The following is a 16,345-nucleotide window of genomic DNA, read 5'->3' on the forward strand; positions in this document are numbered from 1 at the left end:
CTCAAAAGGTAAAGCGGTTTACACATTCACCCCGTAGCCAGGGTATCCTGACAACAGGCCCTTTTCACAGGCAATCCTCTCTGTTGAGGCGACAACATTTTGTCTGTTGCCTTTCAGTCTATGGAGTAAAATGACCCTGCATGTCATTGTATATGCATGTATTGCATGTATTGCCTAAATAGTTAAAGTATTTAACCCCCTGTAACTTAATTCTCAAATTAAGAGTATTTGACACAATGCACAATGATGCCCTTACTTTTTTAGATATCTTGTAAGTAATACCACTGCCTCTTATACTACTGTGTATGTTTGTCATTAAGTACATATTTTTTACAAGTATCTGAAATAGATTGAAATGTTGTTGTCTTACTTCAGTGTCGAGTGTTGTCGATTCCAAGGTTCAAGATGTGTGTCAAACTTTCAGAGAACATTTATGTGTGAGAGGAAACACCCAGACATGTCCTATCAACAGTCAAGAGGAGGGGCAATTTGTTGACCCAAACTTTTTCCACTAAACAAATAGTTATTCAGCAAGTATGGTTATGGTCTGATACCATTTCTTACTTAAACAGTGGGGATATGAAGTCTTCTTAAGCACACATGTGTTTTTTTTAATATGTGCTTCAGTCTTCTTGAATATGTTATATAGAGAAGCCACTGCTGGCCCAGAGAGATATGGTTATCTAGCGGCAGAAGGTGATCTCTCAGCAACAATGTCATCCACTTAGGCCGTCTATCTAAGATGAGCCTAAGCTCTCTCTTGACCAATCTGCCTCCAATTAGTTTTATTATCAACCACTACAGATACGCTTGTGGCTTGTAGTTACCAAATGGTAATCAGTAATATTATAGTATTAATAATAATTAAAAATATTATGTCTCTGAGAGTTTACTCATTTACCAAGTACTAATCTGTGTTCACACAGGAGTCACATACTGATACATCCACGCTATTCTGCCAGCAGTCTGTAAAGTAGTTCAGGGACCGACTTTACGGTATAACTTTTACAGTTAGTAGCCTGACACAAGCAGTAACATTTTGTGTCAGGCTACTAACTGTATCTGCCTCGATCTAGGACGGCCACCTAGGACTGTTCTCTGCCTCTCCCATTTGCTGCCCACAGACTTCTGTGGTTGACTGTCAGTCAGACTGAGAGGAGGAGGCACGTAACCCACATATCAGACTGTGCTTCTTAGTTTGTGTCACAGAGTTTGTGTTTTATAATCATGGAGGCCTTTCAGTACACAGCCCTTGAACTGAGTCTGATTCAGTTAATATATTCATATTTGAATAAGTGATATCACACATCTGAATATCATTATGTGAACAGTTCCCCCAACTCTCTCAATTCAAAATCAAATTCAAATTCAAAAGAAGCTTCATTGGCATGACCATAACATTCTACAGTATTGCCAAATATTTGGGTTGGATATATAATAAGTGATTATAATAAACAACACATACATCTATACACAAGGTACATCAGAAGGGGAAAGGGAGAAGTGGGAACAATAATACAAATACAAATATTACAAATATATACAAATATTCTCTCTCCCTCCCTCTCTCCATTGCTCTCTTGCGCTCTCTCTCTCTTCCTCTCTCTCTCTCATCCTCTCTCTCCCCTCTCTCCGCTCTCTCTCTCACCCTTCCACCCTCCCTCCTCTCTCTCTTTCTCCGCTCCCTCTCTCCGCTCGCTCTCTCTCCCTCCCCCTCTCTCTCTCTCTCTCTCGGCTATCTCTCTCTCTTCCTCCCTCCCCCTGTCTCTCTCTCTTCTTCCCACTGTCTATCTCTCTTTCTCTCCGTCCCTCCCTCCCTCTCCCCTCCCTCTCTATCTCTCTCTCTCCCTCCCCTCTCCCTCTCTCTCTTCCCTCTCTCTCTCTCTCTCTCTCTCTCTCTCTCTCTCTCCGCTATCTCTCTCTCTTCCTCCCTCCCCCTGTCTCTCTCCCTACCTCCCTCTGTCTCTCTCTCTTTCTCTCTCTCTCTCCCTTGCTCCCTTGTTCTCTTGCGCTCTCTCTCTTCCTCTCTCTCTCCCTCTGCTCTCTCTCTCTCTTTCTCTCTTTCTCTCTCTCTGCTCTCTCTCCCTCTCTCCCTCCCTCTCTCTCTCTCTCTCCTCTCTCTCTCTTTCTCCCTCTGCTCTCTCTCTCTCTTTCTCTCTTTCTCCCTCTGCTCTCTCTCTCTCTTTCTCTCTTTCTCTCTCTCTGCTCTCTCTCCCTCTCTCCCTCCCTCTCTCTCTTTCTCTCCGTCCCTCCCTCCCTCTCCCCTCCCACTCTATCTCTCTCTCTCCCTCCCCTCTCCCTCTCTCTCTTCCCTCACTCTCTCTCTCTCTCTCTCTCTCTCCGCTATCTCTCTCTCTTCCTCCCTCCCCCTGTCTCTCTCCCTTCCTCCCTCTGTCTCTCTCTTTTTCTCTCTCTCTGCTCCCTCTCCCTCTCTCCCAGAATTCTCTAATACTAATATGATCTGGACATATTTAGCATAGTAGGAGGATTCAACAAATTATTCAACAAATTAATTCAAAAGTGACAATAGATCTGCAGCTGATCAAATTCATTTTAGAAGGAAAATATACTAGGCATTTTGAACACAAGGTTTCTGACATACATTAAATATTCCCTGAGAACTTCAAGTATGTGTCTTCACAGGAAACTGACAGCCCTAAGCCTTTGTCTCCACCTACAGGCAGAGTGAGAAATAGACTCGAACTGAGATTGACCCACTGTGTGTGTAGAGTTGGGCGATGAAATAGACTCAAACTGAGATTGATCCACTGTATGTGTCGAGTTGGGTGATGAAATAGACTCAAACTGTATGTGTAGAGTTGGGTGATGAAATAGACTCGAACTGAGATTGATCCCCTGTATGCGTCGAGTATGTGTAGAGACTCAAACTTGACAAATAAGGTGAAACATTCTGTTTGAGATTGGAGTGTGTTAAGGTTATAATGCTTATTAATTCATATTAGTATTACGATATAACACATCTGATAGAACTTTAATTGCTGGATTAATTCACTTATTATAATTTATAAATTAGCTTCACTAATAAGAATGCAATGCTTTTGTAATGTTTTACCCTATAGTTTTATATCTCAGGAATAGGATGTAGTAATTCATAGTTCAAGTCCACATTTATAATTATATATCACTCGAAGTGGGGATAAGTTGGGATAAGGGGTGTTCTTGAAAGCCAGACTATGCAACCATTTTACACTTTTTGAGGTATGGTTGTATAAGCAACTAGTTTGGTACCATGCTCAAATTAATTTTGATAGCATCTGTTCGTGTGAAGGACAGATAAACACTTGTGCCTTTCCCACTAGCCATCCAGGATATGCACTATGTACAGTGCCCTCCAGAATTATTGGCACCCTTAGTGAACATGAGCAAAACAGGCTATGGAAAAATGTCTTTGCTGTTTATCCTCTTGGTCTTTCACTCATTTATTCACAAAAATCTTACCTTTTCATTGAAATAAAATTATTAAAAAAAAGAAAAAAATGTTGACATTAACTAAATATTTTTCTCCAAAACATGTGTGCCACAATTATTGGCACCCCTAGTAAATCTTATAATTAATATCTAACTGAAGTATATTTACAGTCAAGTTTTACATTTTTAAGTTCACCTGTTTCATTAGGAACTCTTAAGTGGTCAACCATGACTTGCTGTTTCACTGGGCTTAAATATGAGGTGACACAAGCCAAATTCCCGTAGTCATTCATCACTATGGGAACGACCCAAGAACACATTGAAGATGTGCGTCGAAAAGTTGTTGAGCTGCACAAATCAGGAAATGGACATAAGAAAATCTCTAAATAGTTGAAAATACCCATTTCCACTATCATGGCAATAATTAAGAAGTTTAAAGCGACAGGAGATGTTAAGAATCAGCCTGGAAGAGGACGTGTGTACATTGACCCCACGCACCGTGAGGAGGGTGGTTTGACTGGCAAAATAATCTCCAAGGATTCCAGAGCTGGAGAATTTCAGAAGTTAGTAGAGTCTTGGGGTCAGAAAGCCTCCAAAACTACCATATATCACCACAAGTTGTATGGGAGGGTTGCCAGAAAAAAGCCTCTGCTGTCAATCAACAACAAACTAAAGCGCCTACAGTTTGCCAGAACCCACTCCCTTGTTCATGTTCTGTGTCTTACATCTGACCAGAGGCACTCATGCCTTATAGCCGTTGTTTCTCTCCCTCTCTTTAACTTTCCTCTCCCCATCATCCCCCTGTCTTTCTCTCCCTCCTCCTCCCTGTCTCTGTCAGACTGTCTCTCCCTCTCTCCCCAGAAGGGGGCGCTATCTCATCCCTCCCCTCTCAGGCTCCCTCCTTCCTGGCCCAGCAGAGGCTCCTCCTCCTCCACACCAGGAGGGGGCAGAGCGGCGCAGCGAAGCCCAGATAGGAGCACCGCTGCTGGGGAGACACGCAGGGAGAAGAGGGGAGAGGAGGCAGGCCATCTTTATTATATATACAAATCAGGATCAAATATGTAACGTATGATTTGTATATACTTAATCTTGTTATTTGAACACACTGAGTATGTAAACTTGTATTGCCCCTTTAAGTTTAGTTGGCATCTCTCCTTTTAGTCTTCAGTCTGAAGTTGCTGATCTGAAGAGAGGTATGTCAAAGAAACTAAACTTATATTTATAAGTGATAAACCCTCAAAGATATGGTATAATGATGACATAACGGTGTATATACTAAAAGATTGGGAACTACAACATGTGATACATACGATGTGATATTTAATGCATTTATCTTGTTTTGTCTTATGCCATACGGTTTCCCTCTGCTAACAGGCTAATATCCAGTGTGTTTGACGATGTTGATGTTAATGTGTACAGTGTACGGAGCTCCACTTCGCTGGAACAAAGCATCAGAACTTCAGTGCGTGGCATCTGGCATCAAGGTATGTGAGACCTCCTAAAAAAGTCAAACAGCCCTCGGCCCCCTAAGGGTTAATGCATAACGAGTCATTTTTATATAACTGGGTCGGTTTCGAGACCTCCTAATGGAAGCTGTACAGGTGTATTTGTTGACAAGCTGAAGGATATGGAAACGGCAAAGACAACGGCAGAAGCGAAATAAGCTAGACTGACAAGGTAGAGTAGTATCACAAAATTTGTATTTATTGTGACAACACCCATGGTGAAAATACTGTCATTATCACATTTACATTACATTTACATTTAGTCATTTATCAACGTCAAATTTAAGGCACTGCTATGGTATGCTTCTTTTACAAGAAGGAAAATATGTTTTTTTTGGTTACAACACAGATTAAGAACATTCACAGTATTTGTAATGAAGCAAGCGTCCACTTTTCTGAAATGTCAAAGATAAGAGAACATTAAAGTAAATACTGACAGGTTCCAAATGCAAATACAGGGCCGACCTACGGGGTCTTTGGCCCCACCGGGACCATTTCTTCAAGGACATATTTCTCCTTCTGTGCTGGAAGCTGTAGCAGGCCCCGATCCTATTTCTTCTGCTTTGCCATCTGGACTGGAAACACATTTCATATTCCTTTTAGTACTCTGGTATTCTGCTGACTACTTTGACTAACAGGAGAGAGGGTGCTTGCAGATATTTAGCATAACAATAACATGTTGTATTACATATATCTAGATAATGTTACATTTTGACTATAATAGTGATATGCAATAGATGTGTGTGTTTCATTTGTGTTTGTGTGTGTGTGTGTGTGTGTGTGTGTGTTTGTGTGTGGTGAACTGTGGTGAAATATTTAATCTCTGATAAAAGACCTAAATGGCGGATCCCACTTTTCCAAGCTTCCTATATCCCTCCTATTATGTTCAATTTGACCCCAGCAATTTTAACCTCCAAAAAATTATTATAATTTTTTTTTTTTACCCAAGTTTATGTGTCAGGTACTTTAGGTTTGTTTGTTGACTACCTAAATAGCCCTTAAAAATAAAACAAAAAAACCCCACCCACTCCCTTTATACATCCAGAATACATGTTACGCGACTATGGAGAAATATGCAGATCACCATAAAATCTCACTGATTGACCTAAAATTGGAAAGAGATATCCTTCTCGTGTTTTTATGGCTTCATATTATTTCTAAGTACACATTGTTGTTATCTATAACATTTGGAATACAAAACAAGTTATGTTATCAAGAATATTAACAATGTAATGAAAAAAGTTGATATTTCTTATATATTTGATACAATTAATACAGCCTGGGGTCAAATTGACCCCAAACAACACCTATGCATAAAGCATGTGTACAGGACATTGAAAACATATCATCATGTTCATTTTGTGTTTACCCAGTTTTCCCCATTAAATTATGAAAAGTCATCAAATATGTAGCAAAAAAAAATATGTCAATCATTTATTTAGAGACGTTAAACATTGAATAGGGTCAAATTGACCCCAAACATAATAGGAGGGATATCAAGTGCAGGGGTGTGTCCGGTGCAGTTCTGGGACTGATCAGGGTCAGGTTTGCCCCAGACTAAGCTACTCTCTTTAGTTGTGTTGTTGGGGTCGGAGTAAGATCCTCTGCAGATAAGCCTTGACCTGCTCTCACCATATCATAGCAGGACTGGGCAGCATTGGCAATAGGCCAACCACTACTTAGACATTTCACACATACCTCTGTACTTCAGGAAATGAATGATGAGAGGAGCACAGATATTGGCTAGTGGCAGGATGACTTTCTCGAAGATCCCTGGCTTAGGCTCTTGAATCTGCTGCTTCTCCTCCAGGCGCCTAATGCGCTCCTCCAGGCTGTGACGCTCATCCTCCATGGCGCGCTGGGGGGCAGAAGTATGCATCAGAGGGGGGGGGGGGGGGGGGGGGGGGGAGGGGAGGTCAGAGGGGCTCAGTTATAATGGCTGAAAGTCATCTCTTCAATGAAGGAATCACATTTCCATCAGTCTACCATTCATTTCAGTTAATGATGAATGGCTCAAATATAATACACAGTTGATAATACATCAAATTCACTCAGACTATTTCAATACATGTTGTGGACCATGTAACTCAAGTACAAATTGACTGATGTTGTTGGTTGTAGATATAGAAGGAGTTGATACATTTACATTCAGTCATTTAGCACACGGTTTTATCCAAAGCGAACTACAAAGGAGCGAACAATCAATCAACGAGCAATAAAGACCTAGTGTAACAATAACTACTACTTTACAAAAGAAATAAAGCCAATAAATACTATCTTACAAAAGAAATAAAAGAGTGCAGGAATGTAACTACTGTAAGTGCGAGTTAAATACTTGCAGACAATATATTATAACTAGTATATATTTATTATTATTGTTATTATTAAATATTCCCTGACAATTTCACAGGAAACTGTCAGCCCTAAGCCTTTGTCTCCTACAGGTACAATGAGGAACAGACACAAACTGTATGTGTAGAGTTGGGTGATGAAATAGACTCAAACTGAGATTGATCTATGTGTAGAGTTGGGTGGTGAGCTTGACACAAACTGAGATTAACCCACTGTATGTGTAGAGTTGTATGATGAAATAGACTCAAAGTGAGATTGACATACGTGTAAATTTAGTTGGTACAACTTTCCTCTCCCCACCATCCCCCTGTCTTTCTCTCCCTCCTCCTCCTTCCTGTCTCTGTCAGACTCTGTCTCTCTCTCTCTCCCCAGGAGGGGGCGCTATCTCATCCCTCCCCTCTCAGGCTCCCTCCTTCCTGGCCCAGCAGAGGCTCCTCCTCCTCCACACCAGGAGACATGCGGCGAGAAGAGGGGAGACACGTGTAAGATACATATAAAAAATATTAGATGCAAGCAGCATATAAAGCAGTGTTAGATGTAACTGTCAGAGGGAAAATGCCCAAGCAGTCGGCAGATCAGTCAATGTACTTTGCCAAAGGCAGTTAGACAGTCGAAATGTGGAAATCACCTAAATCGCAAAGAAAATATGTTGACAGCAGAAATATGAAAATACAGAAGTTCTGTTAACGGACAAAAGGCCAGATTTTGCAATAAATCATGTGTTACTACTGAGTACAAAGTGGACAGACGATCAGGACATTGGCTCGTAGCCACACACCTCGTGGGCACCTCGTGGACTCAAAGTGACATCACCACTGGGCCGATAAAAGATTGAACATTTCTAAAGCTGACAGAACGCGCGTTCTCCAGCCCAGACTGCTAGACTGCACTGCATTGACTGCTGTATTGTATTGCTATTTGTCAGTAAAAGCGTATCTTGTAACAACAAAATGCTTCTTATGGTGGTTCCTCTCTAAACCAACACGCAAGAGAAAAATACTCTAACACACGCGACGAGAAGAGGGAAGAAGAGGGGAGAAGAGGGAGAAGACGGGTAGTCAGGGAGGAGGCAATGCAACACTGGGGCTTTGATGACCTGGGCTAGATAGGCTGATCCCTGTAGTCTATATATGAATTAGGCTACTACGTATATGTATATGTATATGCTGTATGTGTACATATATATGAATAAAGGTATATAAATATATATACTATAATATGGGTACATATATGTGAATAAAAGTATATATATATAATATATGTGTGCGTATATATGAATAAAAGATAAGGCTTACCTGCACAGATACTTGCTTTGTGTCCACCAGGTAATGTTTCAGAAGAGAGACGAATGAGCATAGACTGTGAAATGATAGCTACTGCTTTGAACTTTATATCTGCCCATCAGGCTCTGACACGCCTTAAATCATCACTCCTCCTCATATTAGTGATTCCCAAAGTGTGGGGCGGGGCCCCGGGGGGGTGAGGGGTGGGGATGAGCAAGGGGGGTGTGGCTTGAGGACAAGAAACCTAAGCAACCAACTTCAGATTTTTGTTGATTTGCACACAGGTTACAGTGGAACTCTTGGAATCCAGTCCAACAACAATATTAAGGAAGAGAACACAGAGCATAATAATGAATGTCGTTGGTTAAATGTCGTCGCTCAAAGATTCCCCACATTTGCAGTCATTCCAGTGCTATAAGGATTACAGTGATTAAAAGTGGTATGATTGAGGGAAACTATGGCCAGGTATGCCCATGAAATACTTAAAATAAAATAGTATGCACTAACATGACTTACTTGTTGAGACTGCAGTGTCTACTATATATGGGCCTGGGGACCTGTTTTTTTCCACAAGAAAAAAAACATTTAAAAATAAATGTTTTAAAGTAACACTATGGAGCAATTTGACCTTAAAATAACAGCTTAAAAAATGGAGAGAGAGGAGAGTATTACTATTTATACACAATTATTTTGGTGGCCCTGTGAGGCTGGTACCTATTGTAGCGACCTGTATGTGTTGATGTTTTAATGTTAATGTTCATTGTGATGTCTGTGTGCCTGTGTGCCTGTGTCCTTGCTCTCTGTCAGCCGCGGCAGCTCATGTGTGGGTTGCTATGCGCTGCGGGGGGCTGGCAGAGTAGCCGGGGGGCGGGGACACCTGGATAAGATAACGTGTTTCTTGTTGTTGAGCCTCTTCGTGCTCGCGGTTTAGTGATGAGCAGTCACAGTGATTAAAGTTCCCATGGATGTAAACAATGAAGTAATCATTTACAGAAACCCCTCTCTGAGTAGTGCCTGAGATCGCTACACTATTGTACCGACAGGACCATGAGGAGAAAAATGGCCGAATTTGACCAAAAATGTACAACTTTAGAATGGCAGACTGTGCCATTGCTAAGTTTTTAAAAAATCCATTGTTCCATTGCCTGTGTCCTTTAACTGGCAGGTTTCAACGTCATGTCTTAGTGTTCCAGAGAAAGATAACACACCCCTACTGGTCTTGATTAGCCGGTTGGAATTTAATCTCTTTATCTTCACATTCAGTGAATATGGGTTCAGGTGTTTGGTGATCATTCCGTGTAAAATTATTTTCTTTTTACAAAATTACACCTCAGATGTCACAATCATGCTAACCCAAGGCTTCTTTGCATATCTCAATAAGATAGAATGTCAAGCTTTAAAAAATAATGACGTCATACACCAAGAGGAAAGGTCTGCATGATTCGGTTCAACTTCATCAAGAGAAACATCACAGATTGCCTCAATTTTGATTAGGAAGCAGATGAATTGTAGGCCCACCAGCAGTTGCAGTGTAAGTAGCAAAACCGAAAAAAATACTGTTTGAATGCTGAATGTGTTTGTGTATCAATGGCGAAACCCAGTGAAGCTAAATGATGTAACTGTATGTGCTATCAGGTTAAACAGGTTCAGTACCTTCGGTGATAGTCTAAGTCGATGAATGATAAGGTGTACTCTAGAAATTGCATAGCGTTGACACACTTAACACTGAGAAATAATTTCATATTAATTTCTATCGACGTATTGAAGTTCATATACATGTTGTATTTCTTGTAGTTTTCCCTACTTCCAGTCAACATTAAACAGAGTTGAACTAAGCAGCGTTGAACCTCTCCAGCGTGTTGATTGGAGGAGGAGGTGAACTAAGCACCCTCTTCAGCGTGGTGATTGGAGGAAGAGTTGAACTAAGCACCCTCTTCAGCGTGGTGATTGGAGGAGGAGTTGTCTATCTGCCGACTTATGCAGGGCGTACAGGGGTGGCAGAATAGTGTTGTCAATGTTAGACATTTGCAGTTTGTGCCAATAAACACAAGCATCACAAATGCTGAGGGATTCTTTTCAGTTTGTCGCTACCCTAGAATAATAAGGTTCTATCTGACATTTTTGTCAAAATTGAGTTATTTACATATTCCTATTCTGGCATAACTTGTGAACATTATTTAAGGTGTTTTAAAAAAAAAAAATACATTTTGGGTGTTTTTTTTCTGAAAACAAAAAGGTTCTATCTACAAAGTTATTCTCAGACTTGGTGTTATAAGGTTCTATGTGTGGCCCAATCATCTTTTGGAATATTCATAGAAGGACCAATCAAATACTGTCTTTTTATTGTGCCAGGAGGCTGTCTATTTCCCTCCAGTAGGCTAGGCTATTTAGAACTAAGCTGGAAAACTGGAAAAATGTCTCGCAAAACTGAAGCCAAATTTAATCGTAATTTAAGGGTTCATGATTTCCTGGATGATCTAACAAATAACAGGTGAGTTATCTTCTTAAAAACACTTTTGTTTCAATTTTAGTTGAGGAAATTGTCTAGTTGAGGGAATTGTCATTGTCATTGTCATTAAAACCTGACAAATTATTATTATTCCTGTGCAGTATTAGCTGAGGACATAATCACTAGCTACCAAATAGGATAGCGCTAGCTAGCAGTAACTAGTCTTAGAACATGATACTTATTAATCAAGTTGGAAATGATGTTTGTTAGAAATGTATTGGATATGACTGAATTAACAGTTGCATTATAGGCTTTCGATTTTGCTGAGGTCAACTTTTAGAATTAGGTCATGTTAGCGAATGCTAGCGCTAGCTAACGCTAGCTAGCAGTAACTAGTCCTAGAACATGATCCTTACTAATCAAGTTGGATATTATGTTTGGCTAAGAAAATGATTGTATATGACTGAATTTCCATTTATAGTTGCATTATAGGTTTTCTTTTTTTCTGAGGTCAACTTTTAGAATTAGGGCATGTTAGCTAATGCTAGCTAACGTTAGCTAGCGCTAGGCTCAGCATAATAAAAATCTGATGTTTGACAAGGCATTGTTTGTATGTGACTATTTTTTGCCCTAATGGTGTTGTAATGTGTTTGTAGAGAGGAAAATGCCAGGCGGGGGAAAAAGAAAAGAAAGAGATCACCTGCTGGAGGGACTGGAGCTTGTAAAAAGGTAATCGTGTGTGTGAGTGTGTGCGTGCGTGGTGCGTGTGTGTGTTTGGGGGGGCATTAGAGAAATATTACAATTGATTGTGAAGCTGGGAGGTGGTAAACTGATAATGGAGGAATACATCAAGTGGGCCTATAATGCTTTAAATTGTATACTTGATTCTCTCACAGGCTTGTGACATGGAGCCAGATGCTGGGCCAGCTAAAGATGGAGTGAGGGCAAAATTTGCAACCCCGGACCATGGATCTACATCTGAAGAGCTGGGGACTGTGGAGGACATTTCTGGGATGCTGGTGGAGGTAGCAGCAGTTGAGCAGGAGTTGGGGTCTGCAGACAACTTGCATGTGATTGTAAAAGAAGAGCTGGGGGCTACAGACATCATGTTTGGGACTGTAAAGGAGGATTTGGTTGCGGCAGACATTCTGGTTGGGACTGTGGAGGAGGAGTTGGGGGCTACAGACATTCTGGTTGGGACTGTGGAGGAGGAGCTTGTAGCTGCAGAGGAGTCAGGCATGGCAGGAGAGGAGCTAGGGGGCACACTTACCAACTCAGAACCAAAGAAAAAGACCAGAAAAAGAGCATTAAATCCATCTACATGGAAAGCAAATATTCGCAAGAGGCTACATCAAGAGGGCAAAGAATACACTAATGCAAGCAATGCAAAAGTTCCAGCCAAAAAAGTAAGGTCACAAAAAAACTGTGCTCTCTCTTGTAAATTTAAATGTGCACAGAAGGTAACCCCTACTGAAAGGGAACAATGTTTCTTAGACTACTATAAATTGACACAAAACAGGAAACATGACTACATTGCAATGACAACAGAATGTGCGATGAAAGAAAGGCAAACATGCTGCGAATCACAAAGAAAACGCACATTCTCATTTAAATACTTCCTGAATGTTGAGAGTGAGAGGATTAGAGTGTGCAAATCATTTTACCTGGGCACACTGGCAATTAGTCAGAAGCCAATTTACAACACACATTTTAAAAAAAACCAAACGACTGGCATGCCAAAACCTGATTCTAGAGGGAAACATGCAAAACGTGGGATAGATCTCCAACTGAAAGAGCAGGTCCGGGATCACATCAGGTCTTTCCCTGTTGTTGAATCTCATTACTGCAGGGCTAGGACAGAGAGGCAGTATCTGGAATCTACGCTCAATCTGTCCCGAATGTATGATCTTTACAAACGTAAATGTCTGGAAGAAGTTAGTACACCTGTAAAGGAGTCTTTCTATAGATTCATTTTCAACTCCGAGTTCAACATCAGTTTTCACATTCCTAAATCAGATAGGTGTGATCGGTGTGAATCTTATCAGACAGCTCTTGACCAGAATCTTCTTAGCCAAGATGCTGAGAGCACACAGAAGAAACACATTGCCGACAAAACTGCCATGCGCCAAGAGCGTCAGGCAGATAGGGATGCTAAAAACACATTAGTAGTGTGTTTTGACCTTCAGAATGTTATAAACTGTCCACGTGCAGAGATCAGTTCTTTTTTCTACAAACGAAAACTGAACTTGTACAATCTTACAGCTCATAGCTCTCTATCAAAGAAAGGCTATTGTGCGATATGGACAGAGGGGATGTCAGGCAGGGGGGCTAACGACATTGCAAGTGCCTTTGTTAAAATTTTAGACCAAATTATTCTTGATCACCCAGATGCCACAAGCATAATTACATGGAGTGACAGCTGCGTGCCCCAAAACAGAAACTCAATAATGGCATTTGCTATGGCAGAATACTTGACACGCAATACTAAGATACATCAGATCACAATGAAATATTCTACCCCGGGTCATTCTGCTGTACAGGAGGTAGACAATATGCATAGCCAAATTGAGAAGGCAATGGCGCTCTCTGAATTTTACTCTCCCGTCTCATTCTTGAGATTGTTACTGAAAGTCAACAGGAACAACCCGTACCGAGTAATACAGATGAGAGAATCAGATTTCTTTGACTTTCACGCATGTTCCAAAATGTTCAAGTACAAACAGGTGCCATTTTCGGAAGTGTGTCAGCTCGGATTTGATCAGTGCCCATATAAACTTAGCTATAAAAAATCACATGCTGCCCATGCTTCAGAGGTAACATTAGACATTAGGGGGCCGAGTAAAACTAGAAAGTTGGCACCTACATGTACGCTACCAAAGCCAAGAAGGCTTCCTAAACAGGGCTGTATTCCAGAGTCAAAGATGAAAGATTTAGAGTCAATGTTCAGATTCATGCCCCAAACAGACAGAGAGTATTACTGTGCTATGATTAAATGATTTTCCTTTTTAACTGTGGATGAATAAGTGAATAGTGATGTATGTGAATAGTAATTGATACTATATCTATTTTTATTGCATGAAATGATTTACAAATGAGCTCCTTAGTGTTGATGAATAAGTGAATAGAATGTGATGTAAGTATGTGATGCATATTAATTGTAAGTGATACTATGTATATTTTTATTGCATGAAATCAATTTCAAATGAGTTCCTTTTGAGGTGTTGATGAATAGGTGAATAGTATGTGATGTAAGTATGTGATGCATATTAATTGTAAGTGATACTATGTATATTTTTATTGCATGAAATCAATTTCAAATGAGTTCCTTTTGAGGTGTTGATGAATAGGTGAATAGTATGTGATGTAAGTATGTGATGCATATTAATTGTAAGTGATACTATGTATATTTTTATGGCATGAAATCAATTTAAAATGAGTTCCTTTTGAGGTGTTGATGAATAGGTGATTAGTATGTGATGCATATTAATTGTAAGTGATACTATGTATATTTTTATTGCATGAAATCAATTTCAAATGAGTTCCTTTTGAGGTGTTGATGAATAGGTGAATAGTATGTGATGTTTGTATGTGATGCATATGAATTGCAAGTGATATTTATATTGCATGAAAATGGTTTTCAAATTAGCTTCTTTTTACAGTAAGTAGCCTGGGTTTGAAATACAGTGTTCATAAGCAAAACATCTGAATGAGTACTCGTGTTCTTCTGGCAGTATTGATATACTGTAGGTGTATTGTTGTATGACGTGTTTCACATTTAAATTGTTTAAAAAATATTTGATAAACTATCAATAAAGACTGATTGTAAATATTCATATCAGACCATGCATTTTTTTTAATTATTCTTTTACATGCAACTTACTGTTATCTTGAATAAGAAAGATGAAAGGAAAAATTACGCATTGGAAAAATGTTGTGTTACAGCAGTAAGTGCATGAATGAATGAAGATTTAACATAAAATACACTTTTTATTATATAAATTGAACATTCAAACAGTATGTATAAGTAAATTGTTTATATTCTTTTATAATCATGGTTCCTCTTTCTGTTTTTGAAGATAGAACCTTATAATTCCAAGGCGGCTGTTCGTTTTTAGAGCTATAAGGTTCTATCTACAATTGACCTGTTTCAAAATCCCTAATTTACAATTCATCTAGAATTTTGATATCTCAGATGTAGAATACATGTATGGTGTGTGTAACTTTGGTGCTATAAAGAAATGTGCTCCATTTGTCAGTTTTGCTATTTGCAATGCTAAAACTTTAAACCTCAATATCTCAAAACTGACCTGAACGCAGATAGAACCTTATTATTCTGAGGTAGCGTTGTGTCAAATTGGAATGCAGAATGTTTTTTATATAAATTAGTTCCATAGCTTCCATACACAAGAGCTATATTGTGTAAACTGCAGGAGGTTAAACTGAAAACAGAGTTAACATGCACAATCAACAAGATCATCAGATCTGCATGCAGAGGAAAGAACAGCTGAAGGGACAGGACTGAAACCCCTTTAGAGTCATAGTGGGACGGAAGAAAGATTTTTGTTCAGGCTGAGAGATGGAACAGTGTAGGGAGGGACAACAAGAGAGGAAGTCTCACTAGGTTTTGTCCCGACCTTGCTATTTGGGCTGTGCAAATATTTAGGCACCCTAATCATTTTGCTGTTTTGAATACCTGTAACTACTCAATACTGAATAATTGCAACACATAATTAGTCTGATTAGCTTGTTAAGCCTTCATTTCTATAGAAAGGTGCATCCAATCATTAGAAAAAAGTATTTAAGGTAGCCAATTGCAAGTTGTGCTTCTCTTTGAATCTCCTCTGAAGAGTGGCATCATGGGGGCCTCAAAACAACTGTCAAATGATCTGAAAACAAAGATTGTTTAGCTTTGTGTTTTAGGGGAAGGCTACAAAAAGTTATCCCAGAGGTTTCAGTTGTCAGTTTCCACTGTGAGGAATGTAATCAAGAAATGGAAGGCCACAGGCACAGTTCTTGTTAAGGCCGGACAAGAAAAATATCGGAGGCAAAGGCAAAGGATGGTCAGAATGATCAAAGACTACCATGAGACCACCTCCAAAGTGCATCGCTCAACAATTCAGCGCACCTTGCACAAAGAACAGCTGTATGAGAGAGTGATGCGGAAGAAGCCATTTCTAGACACACGCCACAAACAAGCTCCCTTGAGCTATACAAAAGCACATTTGAACAAGCTAGAATCATTTTAAAACAAAGTGCTGTGGACTGATGAGACAGAGATTGAGCTATTTGGTCACAACAAGGTGTTATGCATGGCGGCAAAAGAACAC

The 16,345-nt window shown here is 39.9% G+C and overlaps 1 protein-coding gene and 1 long non-coding RNA gene across 2 annotated transcripts; one reads left to right on the forward strand and one right to left on the reverse strand.

Annotated features, from left to right (window-relative positions):
• Positions 1–5,325: 5,325 nt before the first annotated feature.
• LOC122129167 lies at positions 5,326–8,633 on the reverse strand. Its single transcript, XR_006151749.1, has 3 exons — positions 8,582–8,633; positions 6,633–6,792; positions 5,326–5,509 (listed from the first exon to the last, which is right to left on the reverse strand). It is a non-coding gene; the product is annotated as an uncharacterized LOC122129167 (long non-coding RNA).
• Positions 8,634–10,660: 2,027 nt separating this feature from the next.
• Positions 10,661–14,849, forward strand: LOC122129163. Its single transcript, XM_042704216.1, has 2 exons — positions 10,661–11,747; positions 11,915–14,849. The coding sequence occupies exon 2, from the start codon at positions 11,924–11,926 to the stop codon at positions 14,012–14,014; it is 2,091 nt and encodes a 696-aa protein (XP_042560150.1). The 5' UTR covers positions 10,661–11,747; positions 11,915–11,923; the 3' UTR covers positions 14,015–14,849.
• The last annotated feature ends 1,496 nt before the right edge of the window (positions 14,850–16,345 follow it).

Source organism: Clupea harengus, unplaced genomic scaffold, assembly GCF_900700415.2.
Source record: "Clupea harengus unplaced genomic scaffold, Ch_v2.0.2, whole genome shotgun sequence".
Taxonomy (NCBI): Eukaryota; Metazoa; Chordata; class Actinopteri; order Clupeiformes; family Clupeidae; genus Clupea; species Clupea harengus.